This window comes from Macrotis lagotis, chromosome 4 (genome assembly GCF_037893015.1).
Source record: "Macrotis lagotis isolate mMagLag1 chromosome 4, bilby.v1.9.chrom.fasta, whole genome shotgun sequence".
In the NCBI taxonomy this organism is placed as follows: Eukaryota; Metazoa; Chordata; class Mammalia; order Peramelemorphia; family Peramelidae; genus Macrotis; species Macrotis lagotis.
Genome location: NC_133661.1, coordinates 132,230,706 through 132,243,521, shown reverse-complemented (window position 1 = coordinate 132,243,521; position 12,816 = coordinate 132,230,706). Strand labels below are relative to the sequence as shown.

The following is a 12,816-nucleotide window of genomic DNA, read 5'->3' as shown; positions in this document are numbered from 1 at the left end:
TATTATATTATATTATATTATATTATATTATATTATATTATATTATATTATATTATATTAATTATTGAGAGATTTTCTAATGCAAAACAGGACTTTTATAGTCTGAGTTTCAGAAAAAATTGATTTTGTTGTATAATTACTTTATTTACAAAAACTGGCAACAATTTTTTTGGGGGGAGAAGTGGGCTCAATAGAACTTTAAAAGTACTCATTGAGTGTTGTCTTGCACTCAGTGTGTGTTAAAAAAGAAATAGGTTAAAGGATTATTTTAATGGCTAGAGGGATTCCTGTGGGCAGAAATGTTAGAATGAATTTGTCTTCTCCATTTTTATCCTTCTCTCTTGGAACTCGTGGCCATTTGACTCTGGGCTCATTTGGACAGTGTTTATATTTTTAAAGTTTTTTTCAAGAATAATTTTATAACCTATTTTACTTCTACTCAGTGTCTCTGGAAAACAATCTAATTCCTTTCTAGATATCCTAAGAATATTTAGTTTTCTTCTAAGTAGTAAAGCTTAGAAAGCACTGTATGTAGCATTATTAAAATCCAGGTAAAGAAAGAGAAATGACTAGTTTTTTATCTTGGATAAGAAGAGAACAGATGTAGTCTACATTCTGCTGAGTTGCATTCCCTCCCTCAGTTTCTGAATGACTGAATTTCACAGTCGCCGCAAAATAAAATTGTTACAACAAATAAATTAAATTAATGGGCTTGTTGGATGGCAAAATCAGTGTTTTTCTGGTCAGCGGCTCTCTTCCTCATTTTGGTATTGATATGGCTTTCTCTCTCTCTCTTAGTTTTTGGTCCTGTCTTCTCCACCAAAATAGGTGATACTACTAAGTTTTTGTGGTTTTCATAGTTCCTGAATTTACTAGATTAACCACAGAGCTATCATGGACACTTTGGTCTTTGTTGGTTCTGCTATTGTTTCTTCATACTACCATAGCCAGTAAGGCCCATCTGTCTTTCTTGTGGCTCAATCACTTTCCTCAGAGCCCTGTTCAGACTGTTTTAAATATTTACTATTGGGTTTTTCTTCCATCCATTGTATGGAAAAATTTCCCTCAGAAATTATTGAATTATCATCATGAATCATATCTGCCTGGTCCTGTTAATTATAGAACTGTTGGGGAAATATCTTCAAATGTGGGTTTTAGGGATGAATTGATGATCCCAGAGCTAATAAAATGCACATAAACCTCCTTGGTCCTCTATGTACCAAAGAAATACTGGTCTAGCTTCTTATAACTTCTATAGCAATTATTGTTTGCATAATTCATTGGGGGTAATTAAAGACACACTGTCCTATGACTGCTTTTCTATTTGTTGTCTTTAAGTGTTCAGTCTTTTCTATTATTGGCTGTCCTGTAGGAATGTGAATCTTCATGTTCCTTAGACTGATACTTTCCAAGATTTAGTAGATATTTAATAAATATTTGTTGATTTGATTTGAAAAACTGCTGGTGAAAACATAACATCCCTTGCCTTAACAAGATAATACATAACCTATTTTGGGGGAAGGTAGTATATACATTGTGGAATTTTTTTTTAATACAGAAAAAAGGACTCCTAGGCAAAACTGTTTTTAGGTCCTTTGAGGTAGCTGTCAGATGTCTAGAAAACAAACCTTGCTACTCAGAGAACTTGTTCATCAGGAGCAGGTCATGCCAGACTAACCTCATTTCATTGTTTGACAGGTTTAATAGACTTGTAGGTTGATCAAGGGAATTTCAAAGACATAGTACACCTGGATTTCAGTGAGGCATTTGACAAAGTCTCTCACCATATCCTTGTGTACAAGGTGGAGAGAAGGTGACTAAATAATCAGACATTTGGAGAAGATGAAAAAAGATGGAAAGTGTGCCACCATAAATCTAGAGATCTAATTTGACAATCCTCAAATTCTCACTTTTCTTTACTTTCCCACCATTCAATTAGGTTCCAATTCTTGTTAATTAGACCTTAGAAACATATCTCACATTTGTAAGACCTTCCCGGCCCCAAATTTTCCATAATTCAATAGCCTGGATGATTGCAATATTCTCCTAATTGGACTCCTCACTTCTAGTCCATGATTTTTAGCCTGGGATCTGTTTTTTTAGCTTTGATAAATATATTTTCTGCATTTAAAAACATTTTGAGAAATAGTTTATAGGCTTTACTAGTGTGCTAAAGATTAAGAAACCCCGGGGTGGCTAGGTGGTGTGGTGGATAGAACATGGGCCCTGGAGTCAGGAGTACCTGAGTTCAAATCCGACCTCAGACACTTAATAATTACCTAGCTGTGTGACCTTGGGCAAGCCACTTAATCCCATTTGCCTTGCAAAAACCTTAAAAAAAAGTCTCTGTCTTCTACAATCTATCCTCCACACAGTTATCTAAATGATGTTCCTTAACTCTGGCTGTGATCTGCTCAGTAAGTTCCAGTGACTCCCTGTTATTGACTCTAGGATCACATATGATCTCTTCTTTTTTGTCATTTAAATTCCTTCACAACTTAGATAATATTTAAAAAGCAAACACATAAATAAATGAAAGTCAACTCTATTCAGATGAACTGCAATGAACAATTTTGAGTACAAAATGAAATTTTCTTCTCTCTTTTCTGATCTATGGGTCTCTTCATGCCATTGTTCCTCCTACCACTTCCAGCCTTCACCTCTGATCTGGCACTTCAATCCTTGCCCAAGGACTCTGGAACACTGATCAGGTAAGAGTTCTATATATCTATCCCAGCACTGACTGCTTTTCCCCATTTCTATTTCATGCTCTAATAATAATTAAATACCTTCCTACCTTTTCCCTTTCCACTTCTGATTCTGGAAACAATAATCATATAAATGTAATAATTCCTGGAAAGAATAAATCCATTAATTGTATTAGGACTCTACTTCCTGGTCCCTATGGCTTTCCAGAAATCAGCATCCTTGGCTACCACTCTCCTATATGTTTTATGTATTTTCTTGCTCTATTAGAATTTAAATTTCTGGAGAGCAGTGACTATCTTAATTTTGTTATTTGCATCAAGTCAAGGCTGACTCCAAGATGGTAAACTTAGACAAATAGAAGGGTGATGCCTCTATTAACATAAAACAGAAGGATTGGGAGAGGAATGGATTTTAGAGAAAGATGAGATCTATTTTTGATATGACTACATCTAGGTGGAGATATAAAGCAATTACTTGATAATAAAGGAGGGGATGAAATCCAGGAGAGAGAGATTAGAACTGGATCCATAGGGGTCTGTAAGCAGAATCTTTAAGAAGCTCCATGGGAGCTAATGAGATCCCTGAAGAAGAGATTATAAAGAGTAAAAATGGACCAGAACAAGCTTTGGGGGACCCCTGGTACTTGGTAGCAGGGTAGAGGATAATAATTGATTAAAGAATATTGAAATAGAATGATCAGACAGGTAGGAGGAGAACCAGTAGTGTGAATGGTTGGTTGGTTGGTTGGTTGGTTGGTTCTTGTCCTTTACTGAAGATCAAAATGATATCACTATGTTTGAGATAAATTATAGTGTGCCCAACTGTGGCTGATCAGGCCAATATGAGTTTGGAATACTCTGCCACAGGTTGGGCACAATAGTCCATATGAACACCTGGAGTTCTTACTCTAAACTTACATATGTTGTTTCCTTTGTGCTGCTTCAATTCTTCCTTCCTCATAGAGTGCAGCACTCTCTCTGATTGAGGGCACGCCATGCTGGGAAGTCTGGTAGCATGAATACAAGTTCTTTTTTGTTTTATTAAAGATTTTATTTATTTTGAGTTTTACAATTTTCCCCCAATCTTACTTCCCTCCCCCCACTCCCCACAGAAAGCAATTTGTCAGTCTTGACTTTGTTTCCATGTTGAATACAAGTTCTTTGAGGGCCAAGACTATTTTGTCTTTATATCAACAGCCCCTGTTTCATGGCACTTACTGCTTACTTGCTGAATTACATTGCAGCAAAAGAAATCAGTCTTTGAAGATAAAGGAAAAGAGAGAGTCAAGGAGGGGATGTTTAACTGTCAAGAGCTGTGTAGAGGTGAAGTAGAATGAGAACTAAGAAAAGACCATTGGTTTAAGCAGCTGAGATCTTTGGCAATTTTGGAGAGATTAGGTTCCATCTGTTAAGTGAGTAGGAAACCAGATTGCAAGGGATTGATTGAGAAGATAGGGGTGGGGTGGGGAAGGGGTATGTGTATATGTGACTGAGAAAATGGTGGCAAGTATAGACAAGCCTTTCTAGTAGTTTGGCTATGACAGGAAATTGAGTCCAATTTCATTCTTAGTTCTGCTGCTGTCTTCTAAAATGACCCAGAGTGGCCTAAGTAGTCTCTTGTTGAAGTCTGAACCCTTGTAAAATGGGAATGGAAGTCTCTGCCTCATGCAAAGGAAGTTCATTGCTGGGAAGTGTGTCTAAATGATAATGATAGGGCTGGATTCAAGAACCAAATTGTTTTACCCCTTAGGAGGTTGTCAGAAGTTCGGAAATAGCAGACCCTTAAACATGGATAGGGTCCATTCCTGAGAAAACAACCCTGCCAAATATGGTAATAGAAATTATGAAAGTTTCTTGAGGGAAAGTTGGATGACTTTTGTCACATAATACATATTTAGCATGGAGTTGTGATTTCAACAGCAGGGGATTCCCAATGTGACTCTCAAATCTCAACCCTTCTGTGACCGACCAGCAGTGACCTGCAGTGCCTAGAAGTTAGGGTCACATTGCTAGTGTCCAAGGGAACCTAAGTCGGCCCGGACGCTATCCACTCTACCAGGTGGTTTTTTTCATGAATATAATTTATTTTACAATAAATATGACTACTTGTCGTTCAAAACACAAGGCTGCTGTCACTTAGAAGCCTTTAGTTGGAGTGGGGATTCGTTCTTTCGGTGGAGGTGCTATATTTAGGCGGGGCGCTAAATTAGCAGCATCTCCTCATCTTTGAGGAAGAACCAACCGCTTCACTTCTTCTCCAGACTTTTAAATCCCCTCTGCACCTTTTTTCTTTTTTTCTCCAGGGGAAAAGGAGGAAATAGACAAAAAGTCGTAGTCTGTGGCTCAGCTCGGCCTTAAGTTAATGAAATGCTGTAAATGAAGTTGACCCACGGAAACGTTATAATGGTTATTGCTAAGTTATGAGTATTCTGGGCTGGTGAGAGAGCGGCCCCCCGGGGACTCGGGAGGGGGCCGGCCCAGGTGGGGGGCTCCGGCCGGGGGGCGGCCCGCCGCGCTCCCCGCCCCCCGCCCCCCGCCCCCGGCTCGCCAGGCCCGCCCACGCGGGGCCGCAGCCCATCGAATGGCTTGGCGCGACGTGTCGGCGGCGGCTGCGCGGGCTCTTCCGGCCTCCGCCGCTCCCTGCCAGGCCGAGCCCCCCGGCCCGCGGCCGCCCCCCGGTCTCCTGCGGTCCGCGCCCCGGCGGCCCGGTGCCAGGCTCCGGACAGCCGCGGCCGCGAGCACCATGAGAGCGCCGGCCGCGCCGCCGCTGCCGCTGCTGCTGCTGCTGCTCCTGGCCCCCGGAGTCTGGGCCAGCGTCTCCGTCCCCTCGGCCCGGGCCCCGCCGCGGCCGGCCGAGGGCAGCCCCGGGCCCGGGCCCGGGAACGCCACCCGGCTGCACGGAGACGCGGCGGCGGGCGGCGGCGCCAACCGGAGCGAAGCCTTGGTGACCCGCATCTCCAGCCTGCTGCGGGACCTGCCCACGCTGAAGGCGGCCGTGATCGTGGCGTGCGCCTTCTCCTCCTTGCTCATCGCCTGCCTGCTGCTCCGCGTGTTCAGGTAGCTCGGCCGCAGCGGGCTCCCCTTCCCCGCGCCCCCCTCCCGCCGCGGAGCCCCGGCAGGGCCAGCGCCCCGCACCCTGGAGATGCCAGGGCCCCCGCGCCGGGCAGCCGCTGCCCCAGGCTGACACGCCTCGGCTATGAGGAGATCTTGGCTCTGCCGTAGGGCAACTGTAGCAAGTTGGGAACCCCTCCCCCAGTAGGGTTGATAGACTAGTGTAATTGTATCTCCATTTTTATACATTTTGGACTGCTCCTTGGATACTTTCTTTCTTTTTGTTTTTGTTTTTGCAAGGGTTAAGTGGCTTGCCCAAGGCCACACAGCTAGGGAATTATTAAGTGCCTGAGGCCGCATTTGAACTCGGGTACTCCTGACTCCAGGGCCGGTGCTCTATCCACAGCGCCACCATCCTTGGACACGTTCAACCCTTTGAGCCTCAACCAAAGCTCTCAGATGCAGTGATGCTTGTGACCCTTCTCCACTCTCATTTTGGTGTCTCAATTCATGTTTCCTCTGCCAGAATTGTCTCTGCCTTTCAGGCTTCCATTGGCCCTGCCTTTGGTCACAGATGCCTTTTCTTCAGGTCCACTTTTTACCCTCTAGGAAGTGTTTGTGAATTGGAACACACAGGTGCTGCTACAGGCCCTGCCACAACTTAGGTTAGAGTACCAGGAAAAGAAGTCTTGAGATTTATGTGTTGTAGTTGTGCCTTTTACCATGAGTTCTTTGTGTGACGAGGAAACTCATTCTCTCACTGCAAATAATCCCCTTTTCTCTCCTTTCACTTAAACAGATTTAAAAAGTCATAGAAGGAAGTTATGTTTAGAATAATCTCATTAGCACTTTATTATCCCACTTGATCGGTACTTCAACCTTGGATGCTATTATTACTCCCATTTTGGGGTTAAAACTGAGGCTGCCCAAAGTTGAGTTACTTATCTAGGGTGACACAGATGGTGCTGAAATTAGAATTTTGTACTTCTGACTCCATGTTCAGTACTGCTTCCACAGTACCACTTAATTGCCTCTATCAGAAGACCTGTATTTGAAATTCAAAAATCACTTACTAGTTTTGTGTAATACTTGGAATTTCCAGGAGCTTATTTCCTCATCTAAAAAATGAGGATCATTGTACTTGAGCTACTTAAATCACTGGAGTGGTCTTCCGTTTTATTTTTTTGGTCTACTGTTGAGTCACACATGTACAAAACTTACCTTCACCTAAGAAGATTACTGATCCATTTGTAAAATGAATTGTCTAGGAGATTGTGAGTTGCCCAAACTCAGACAGCTAATATGTGTCACAGAAAAGATTTAATTTTAATTTTAAGTTTCTTGATTCTAAGGCCTGTTCTCTACCATGCCATGATGGCTGCCCATATCAGACTATAGATTTAGAGAGGGAAGGACCATTTAATCCAACCTCCTTGATTTGCAATTGAAGAATCTGAGGCATAGAGAGAGATTAATGACTTATCCAGGGTCATACCAGGGTTCAGCTGGTAAATAAGAGTTGGCATTCGAACCAGGTTCTTTGATTCCAAATTCAACATGTGAAATGCTTGTTATAGAGACAAAGATATTGTCCGTAAAAATGCTTTGTGACCAGAAAATGCTATGTAAATATTTATGACAGAGTAGACTAATTGGGATATAAATAATGAGACTTAGGTAAAAGTTGAGTAAATGAAACAGAGTTGCTCTCTAAGAAACTTTTAAATGAAAGTTTATAGATTTTAGGTTCAAGGTAATGGGTTGATTATATATTTCAGATTGTATATGTGTGCTGGTGGTGATAGGGATAGGAGTGGTTTCATGCCTGAGAGCTTGTGGAGGAGTTAACGTTTGCCATGGGAACGGTGTATCTGTGTGTGGCCACATAATAATGCGCTGAAGTAGCATTTTCTGTAATGGCTGCAAGATGTTGATCCTGCATGAAGTGTAACAAATGTGTCTTGTTGCTCAGCCAAGTTTAAACTGCCCCAAACCTGTAGGGGGTCGGGGTTTCATGGGTCACACAACACCCTTCCTGGGCTATCCAACAAACCTTAATGTCTGTTGTATTTATGGGAACATGTATGAAGCCAGTAGCTCACTAAGTGTATGAATACCATCAATAGATGAGAAAAAACTTAGATGGGAAGTTTAGGGCTCTTGATGAAAAATTTTGTGATTTTTTTTTTTTTTTGCTACAGAACTTGCGTAAAGGGTTTTCCTTACGGAGAAATGAAAATAAACAACACACTATGTCCCAGAAGTTCAGGGCCATGAAAAACAAGAGATGGGAAGCCATAAATCCCAGAATCCTGCTGGCTTTCCAGTTGGAGAACTTAAGTGGCTAAAGAAGCAGTTGCTTGGAGATTTCAGTTGTTAACTGGACCAAAACATGAAACCAAACCCATAAGACTAAAAAAAAGTTAAAGAAAATATCTTAACTCTTTAACCAGCATGCTCCTTGTCATTGCCCCAAGAATGGGAAGTAGAATATAAACCAGCATGGCTCCAGATGTGAAAGGACTGCCCTGCATATTTGAGTCATGCAGCTTACTCTACAGGCTAAAAGGGGGTGGATTCTTGTTTACTTGGGAGTGGAATGATAAAAAGAGATTAGTTTTGCCAAGAAACATCTGTCATGGCAAACTGATTAGTGTTCTCTCCTCCTGGACCTTTTTTATTCGACTAAGCTTCTGATCCTATACCTGGGAGCAAGAAGAATCTAATTTAACTATCATTGTTGGCAAAAAAGGAGACTAAATCTGATAATTATAAAAATGTTACTTTTGGAAAATTCCTTTTCAATTTTCTTTGACTTATATTCCCTAAGGATAGTTTTCATGGCTAATTGTTATAAAGCAAGGTTAGAAGTGATGGAATAAATGGGCCTTTTTTTTTTGAGGAGGGGGTGGAGGTGGGAATTCCTTCACCTTACAAAACCTCAGGGCCTCTTTTCTAGGTGTTTTCATTCTATTCCCTCATATAAGCAAATACTTTATGATTACTCACTATTCTCATTCATGTCCTACCATGATGGCCTTTCACTTTCCTTCTGTTATGTTTTTTTTTTCCTATGGGTCTTGTTGAAATCCTCTAATAGGACTTTAATGACCCAAATTCTACATCTTTCTGAAACCTTCATGATCCCCTCCTTCTTTACCTAAGGTTGCATATGTGCTGAACTTCCACTGAACTCATCACTCTATATCCATTAACCTTACAGTTATCTTAGATTTAAATATTTGTCTAACTGAAGTTTTCCCCTCTAAATTGTAAGCTTCTTGAAGACATTTCCTTTTAATTCCCACATATATAAGCACAGTGCTTTTTTACATAGAAGGTACTGAGTGACTGTTGAAAAATAGAGATGATGTGGAAAAAAATGAGGACAGTGTTTGTAAAGTAGCAGATACCTACACTGAGTGAATTATCTAATTAAAAAAAAAAAGAGCCTGAGGAAGGAAAATAGGAGTAGTCAGAAAGATAGCTAACTGGAGGCAGTGGTACTTTTGCTTTTGACCTGTTCAGGGTCAAAATAGGAGATCCTAGGCTGCCCCCAATGTCATTTTCTTCCAGTTTTCCCCATAAGTCTTTCCCTGTATTCCTGGCATCAAGATCATTGGTCAGAATTAGAACTGGGAGGTACTTAAGAACTTCAGCATTCTTTGATTTTCTAGCCCCTCAATGTTTTCTGAATATAAATTTTTCTGTTTTTCCTGTTTTTTCCTCAAAGCATGGGAATTCTGGTATGTTTTGATCAAAGGGTTCTGTAAATAAGAAGAGCAGTCTCTGAATTGCAAATGCTCAGCTTATAAGTTTCACATCTATAGTTATGATTACTTCCATCCTGCCCTGCCTGGGTTTTCTCATTATCAGATAAATTGTGTGATCAGATGTGAAGCAAGGGAAGGACTTGGAAAAAGCAGGACAACTGATGTAAACTTGACCTAGTGGCCGACTCCCAAAGTGACCTGCCTAGACTATGATGCTTCCCTTCTGAAAGTTGATTGATCCAGAGTTGGAAGGAACCTCAGAGACCAACTTCCCTCATTTTACAAATGAAGAAACTATGGGACCTAAAGTGAAAACAAAAACAGCCTGTTACAAATCCAGTACTCATTATCAATACAATCAGTAAGATTTACTTCACAACTATTTACATTGAAGTAAATGGGTTTTGAGGTATAAAATGTTATCACTTGGCTCTTCAGAATTGTTTCTCCATTTACTCCTATTTACTTTCTGCTTAAATAGCTATATTTAATGTGTATTCTTATTCTTGTTCAGCTACTTTTCTAGACATTTCTATAAACTTCTATCTGAAAAGAGGTTTTTTTGGGGGTCGTTGGGGTTGAGATGAGGCTGGCTGGGCAATATAGGTCAGCTAACAATTCCTGGTTTGGATCAGTGGCAAAACTTCAAGGTAAGAGTCTTTCCTTGTGGAGACTCCTGAGACCCTAAGAATTCTGTTCAGACTGTTGATTAGGAAGAAACTAAACAGTAAACAAAACAAAGCATTTCCCTCTCCCCATCCCTGCTCCCCCATTTTTGGCAATGAAAAGAATCCCCATTGACTATTTTTTATGACTTTAAGAGAGAATATCAACATAGCTTTAGTTTGTTTATCATGATAAAAATACTGGAGAACTGAAACTTTTATTGAGTGTTTTGTTTCATAATGTAATAAGGTGGCAAAATGTCATAGATAGAGGCCTGGACTTGGAATCAACAAGATCTAAGTTTAGATTTTGCCTCAGATACATTTACTATGTGACTCTGGGCAAGTCATTTAATCTTGTGCAGCTTCAGTTTTCTCAACTGCAAGGTGAGATAATAATAGCATCTATTTTCCCAGATGTTGTGGGGATCAAAAAATATGATATGTATAAAGTATTTATAAAGCTTCAAGTGCTTTGTAAATTCCAGCTACTATTATTAATGCTTAATGTGTATTAATAAACTGCACACAAATCAAGGTGAGGTTGTATGCTTTTTTTTTTTTTTGCTAAAGAATTAAGATTTAGAGGTCATTTTCCACTGCCTCTCATTCCTTCTGTCCTATTTTTACAGTTGGGTTCAACTCAAATTTAAAATACCCATCTCTTCTGTTGCATTCAAATTACGATTCAGTTAACCAAAGTTTAATTTGTATTCAAATTTTAAGGAACAAGACTATCCTTCAAATAGAGGGAATCATTATTTGGATCAGAACATCTGCCTCCCTGGCCTAGAGGCTCTTGAGCCCCTAGGGTCTAGATATTTTTCTTCCTTTTGAGACCTCATTGTGCTTCTTCATCTGCTTAGATATTGGATTTCTCCATTATGTCAATAACATGAATTGAGTTTTATAGCCCTAGAGTTATACTTCTCATGCTAAGCCGTGGGTCTGCATGAAATGTCACTTTGGTATCTTCTCTCAGATGGAAAGAGAAAATCCTTTCTTTAATTTGTTCCAGAGCCTTTTGTTTTAATGTGTTTTTGCCTTTATACTGTCATACCACATAATGCTTTTGAGTTTGTCTTATAGACACAGTATGAGGTATTAAATATATGAAACATTGTAAAAGGAAAGATGAGTATGTTTTACAGTCTTCTACAGAAATGGCAAAATTAATGAAAAATTCAGATTTTAGTTATGGACTCTGTGATCGATTGACATTGGCTTCTTTACTTTCACTGATAGTCCCTCATACCTGGAATTCTTTCTCTCTCTTTGGCTCTACCACCTTGTTTCTCTGACTTTCACCAAATTCCAGCTAAAGTCCTACCTTCTAATTTATCTTGTATATGACATGTTTGTTTATGGGTATTTGCATGTGCTCCCCACCCCCAATCAAACTCCTTGAGAGAAGGGATTTTCTTTTGCCTTTGTCTGCCTAATGCTTGGCACATTGTTTGATACATAGTAGGCACTTAATTAATGTTTGTGGATACATCACAAAGGCTTGAAGAAGAGGGTAGAAGGACATTATAGGAAGGGGGTAATGATATGAGCAAAGAAAGGTTTAGATGTAGAAAGCAAAAGACATTTCTGGGAGACAATGTGTATACCATTTTTAGATTGAATGACGACTTGGGGAAGATGAAGATTGATGAAATAGATTTTAGACTAGATAATAAAGGACCTTCAATTTGGATTTCATTCTATAGATGTTGGGGAACATTGAAATTATGAGCAGGGGAATAAATAAAATTATCAAAGGAATGTGTTAGCATAATGAATCCAGTGATAGCATACTATATGATTTGGACACTAGAAGGAGTTAAGGAGTCTTCTACTATTCCAAAAATGGACAGAATTTGTCAAATGATTAGATGAAGGTTGGAAGAGAAAGGGAAGGTTAAAAGATGACTGAGGTGATAGGATGATGGGCCCCCTTTAAAGAAATCAGTCAGGAGGGAGAGCTAGTTTGGGGATTAGAAAATGTGTTAAGTTTTTTTTTTTAAGTTTTATTTATGTAAGGCAATGAGATTAAATGACTTGCCCAAGGTCACACAGCTAGGCAATCATTAAGTGTCTGAGGCTGGATCTGAACTCAGGTCCTCCTGACTCCAGGACTGATCTCTATCCACTGCGCCACCTAGCTGCCCCATTAAAAAATTTTTTTTATTTGAGTTAAGTTTTTGGTTTGATTTTGAAGTCATTGGAAGTGTAGAGCAGATATTTGGGGAATATGAGACTGCAGCTAGAAGACAGAAGGGATGGAGATGGATAATTTCATAGAAACATAAATTTATATCAGAATCAACCTTTGGATAATCTAGGATTTTTTAAAATTTTTTAATAGTTTAAGAAACAGACCCATAGTGGTTAAGTGACTTCAAAGACCATACAAGTAGTAAGCATTAGAGCTAGAATTTGAATGCATTTCCTGATCTAAAATTCAGTACTCTTCCATATCTTCCCATAATAGCTTGGAGGTGATAGTAGAAGAATGAGAAAGTATGAAATCTTCAAATGTGAGAAGAGAAGAGGGTGAAGAGTTCAAGGCTTTTCACAGAATTGGTGATAGAGTAAAAAAAAGCAGGTTGATGGTAAAGATATTTCTATAATAAT

At 39.9% G+C, this 12,816-nt stretch overlaps 1 protein-coding gene across 2 annotated transcripts in view; it reads left to right on the top strand.

Moving 5' to 3' along the window:
- Positions 1-5,451: 5,451 nt before the first annotated feature.
- FAM174B (family with sequence similarity 174 member B) overlaps positions 5,452-12,816 on the top strand; it is a 54,817-nt gene continuing 47,452 nt past the window's right edge. For both annotated transcript variants that reach the window (XM_074234153.1, XM_074234152.1), the window contains exon 1: positions 5,452-5,765. In XM_074234153.1, coding sequence (XP_074090254.1) covers positions 5,452-5,765 — 314 coding nt within the window. The remainder of the gene's footprint in view (positions 5,766-12,816) is intronic.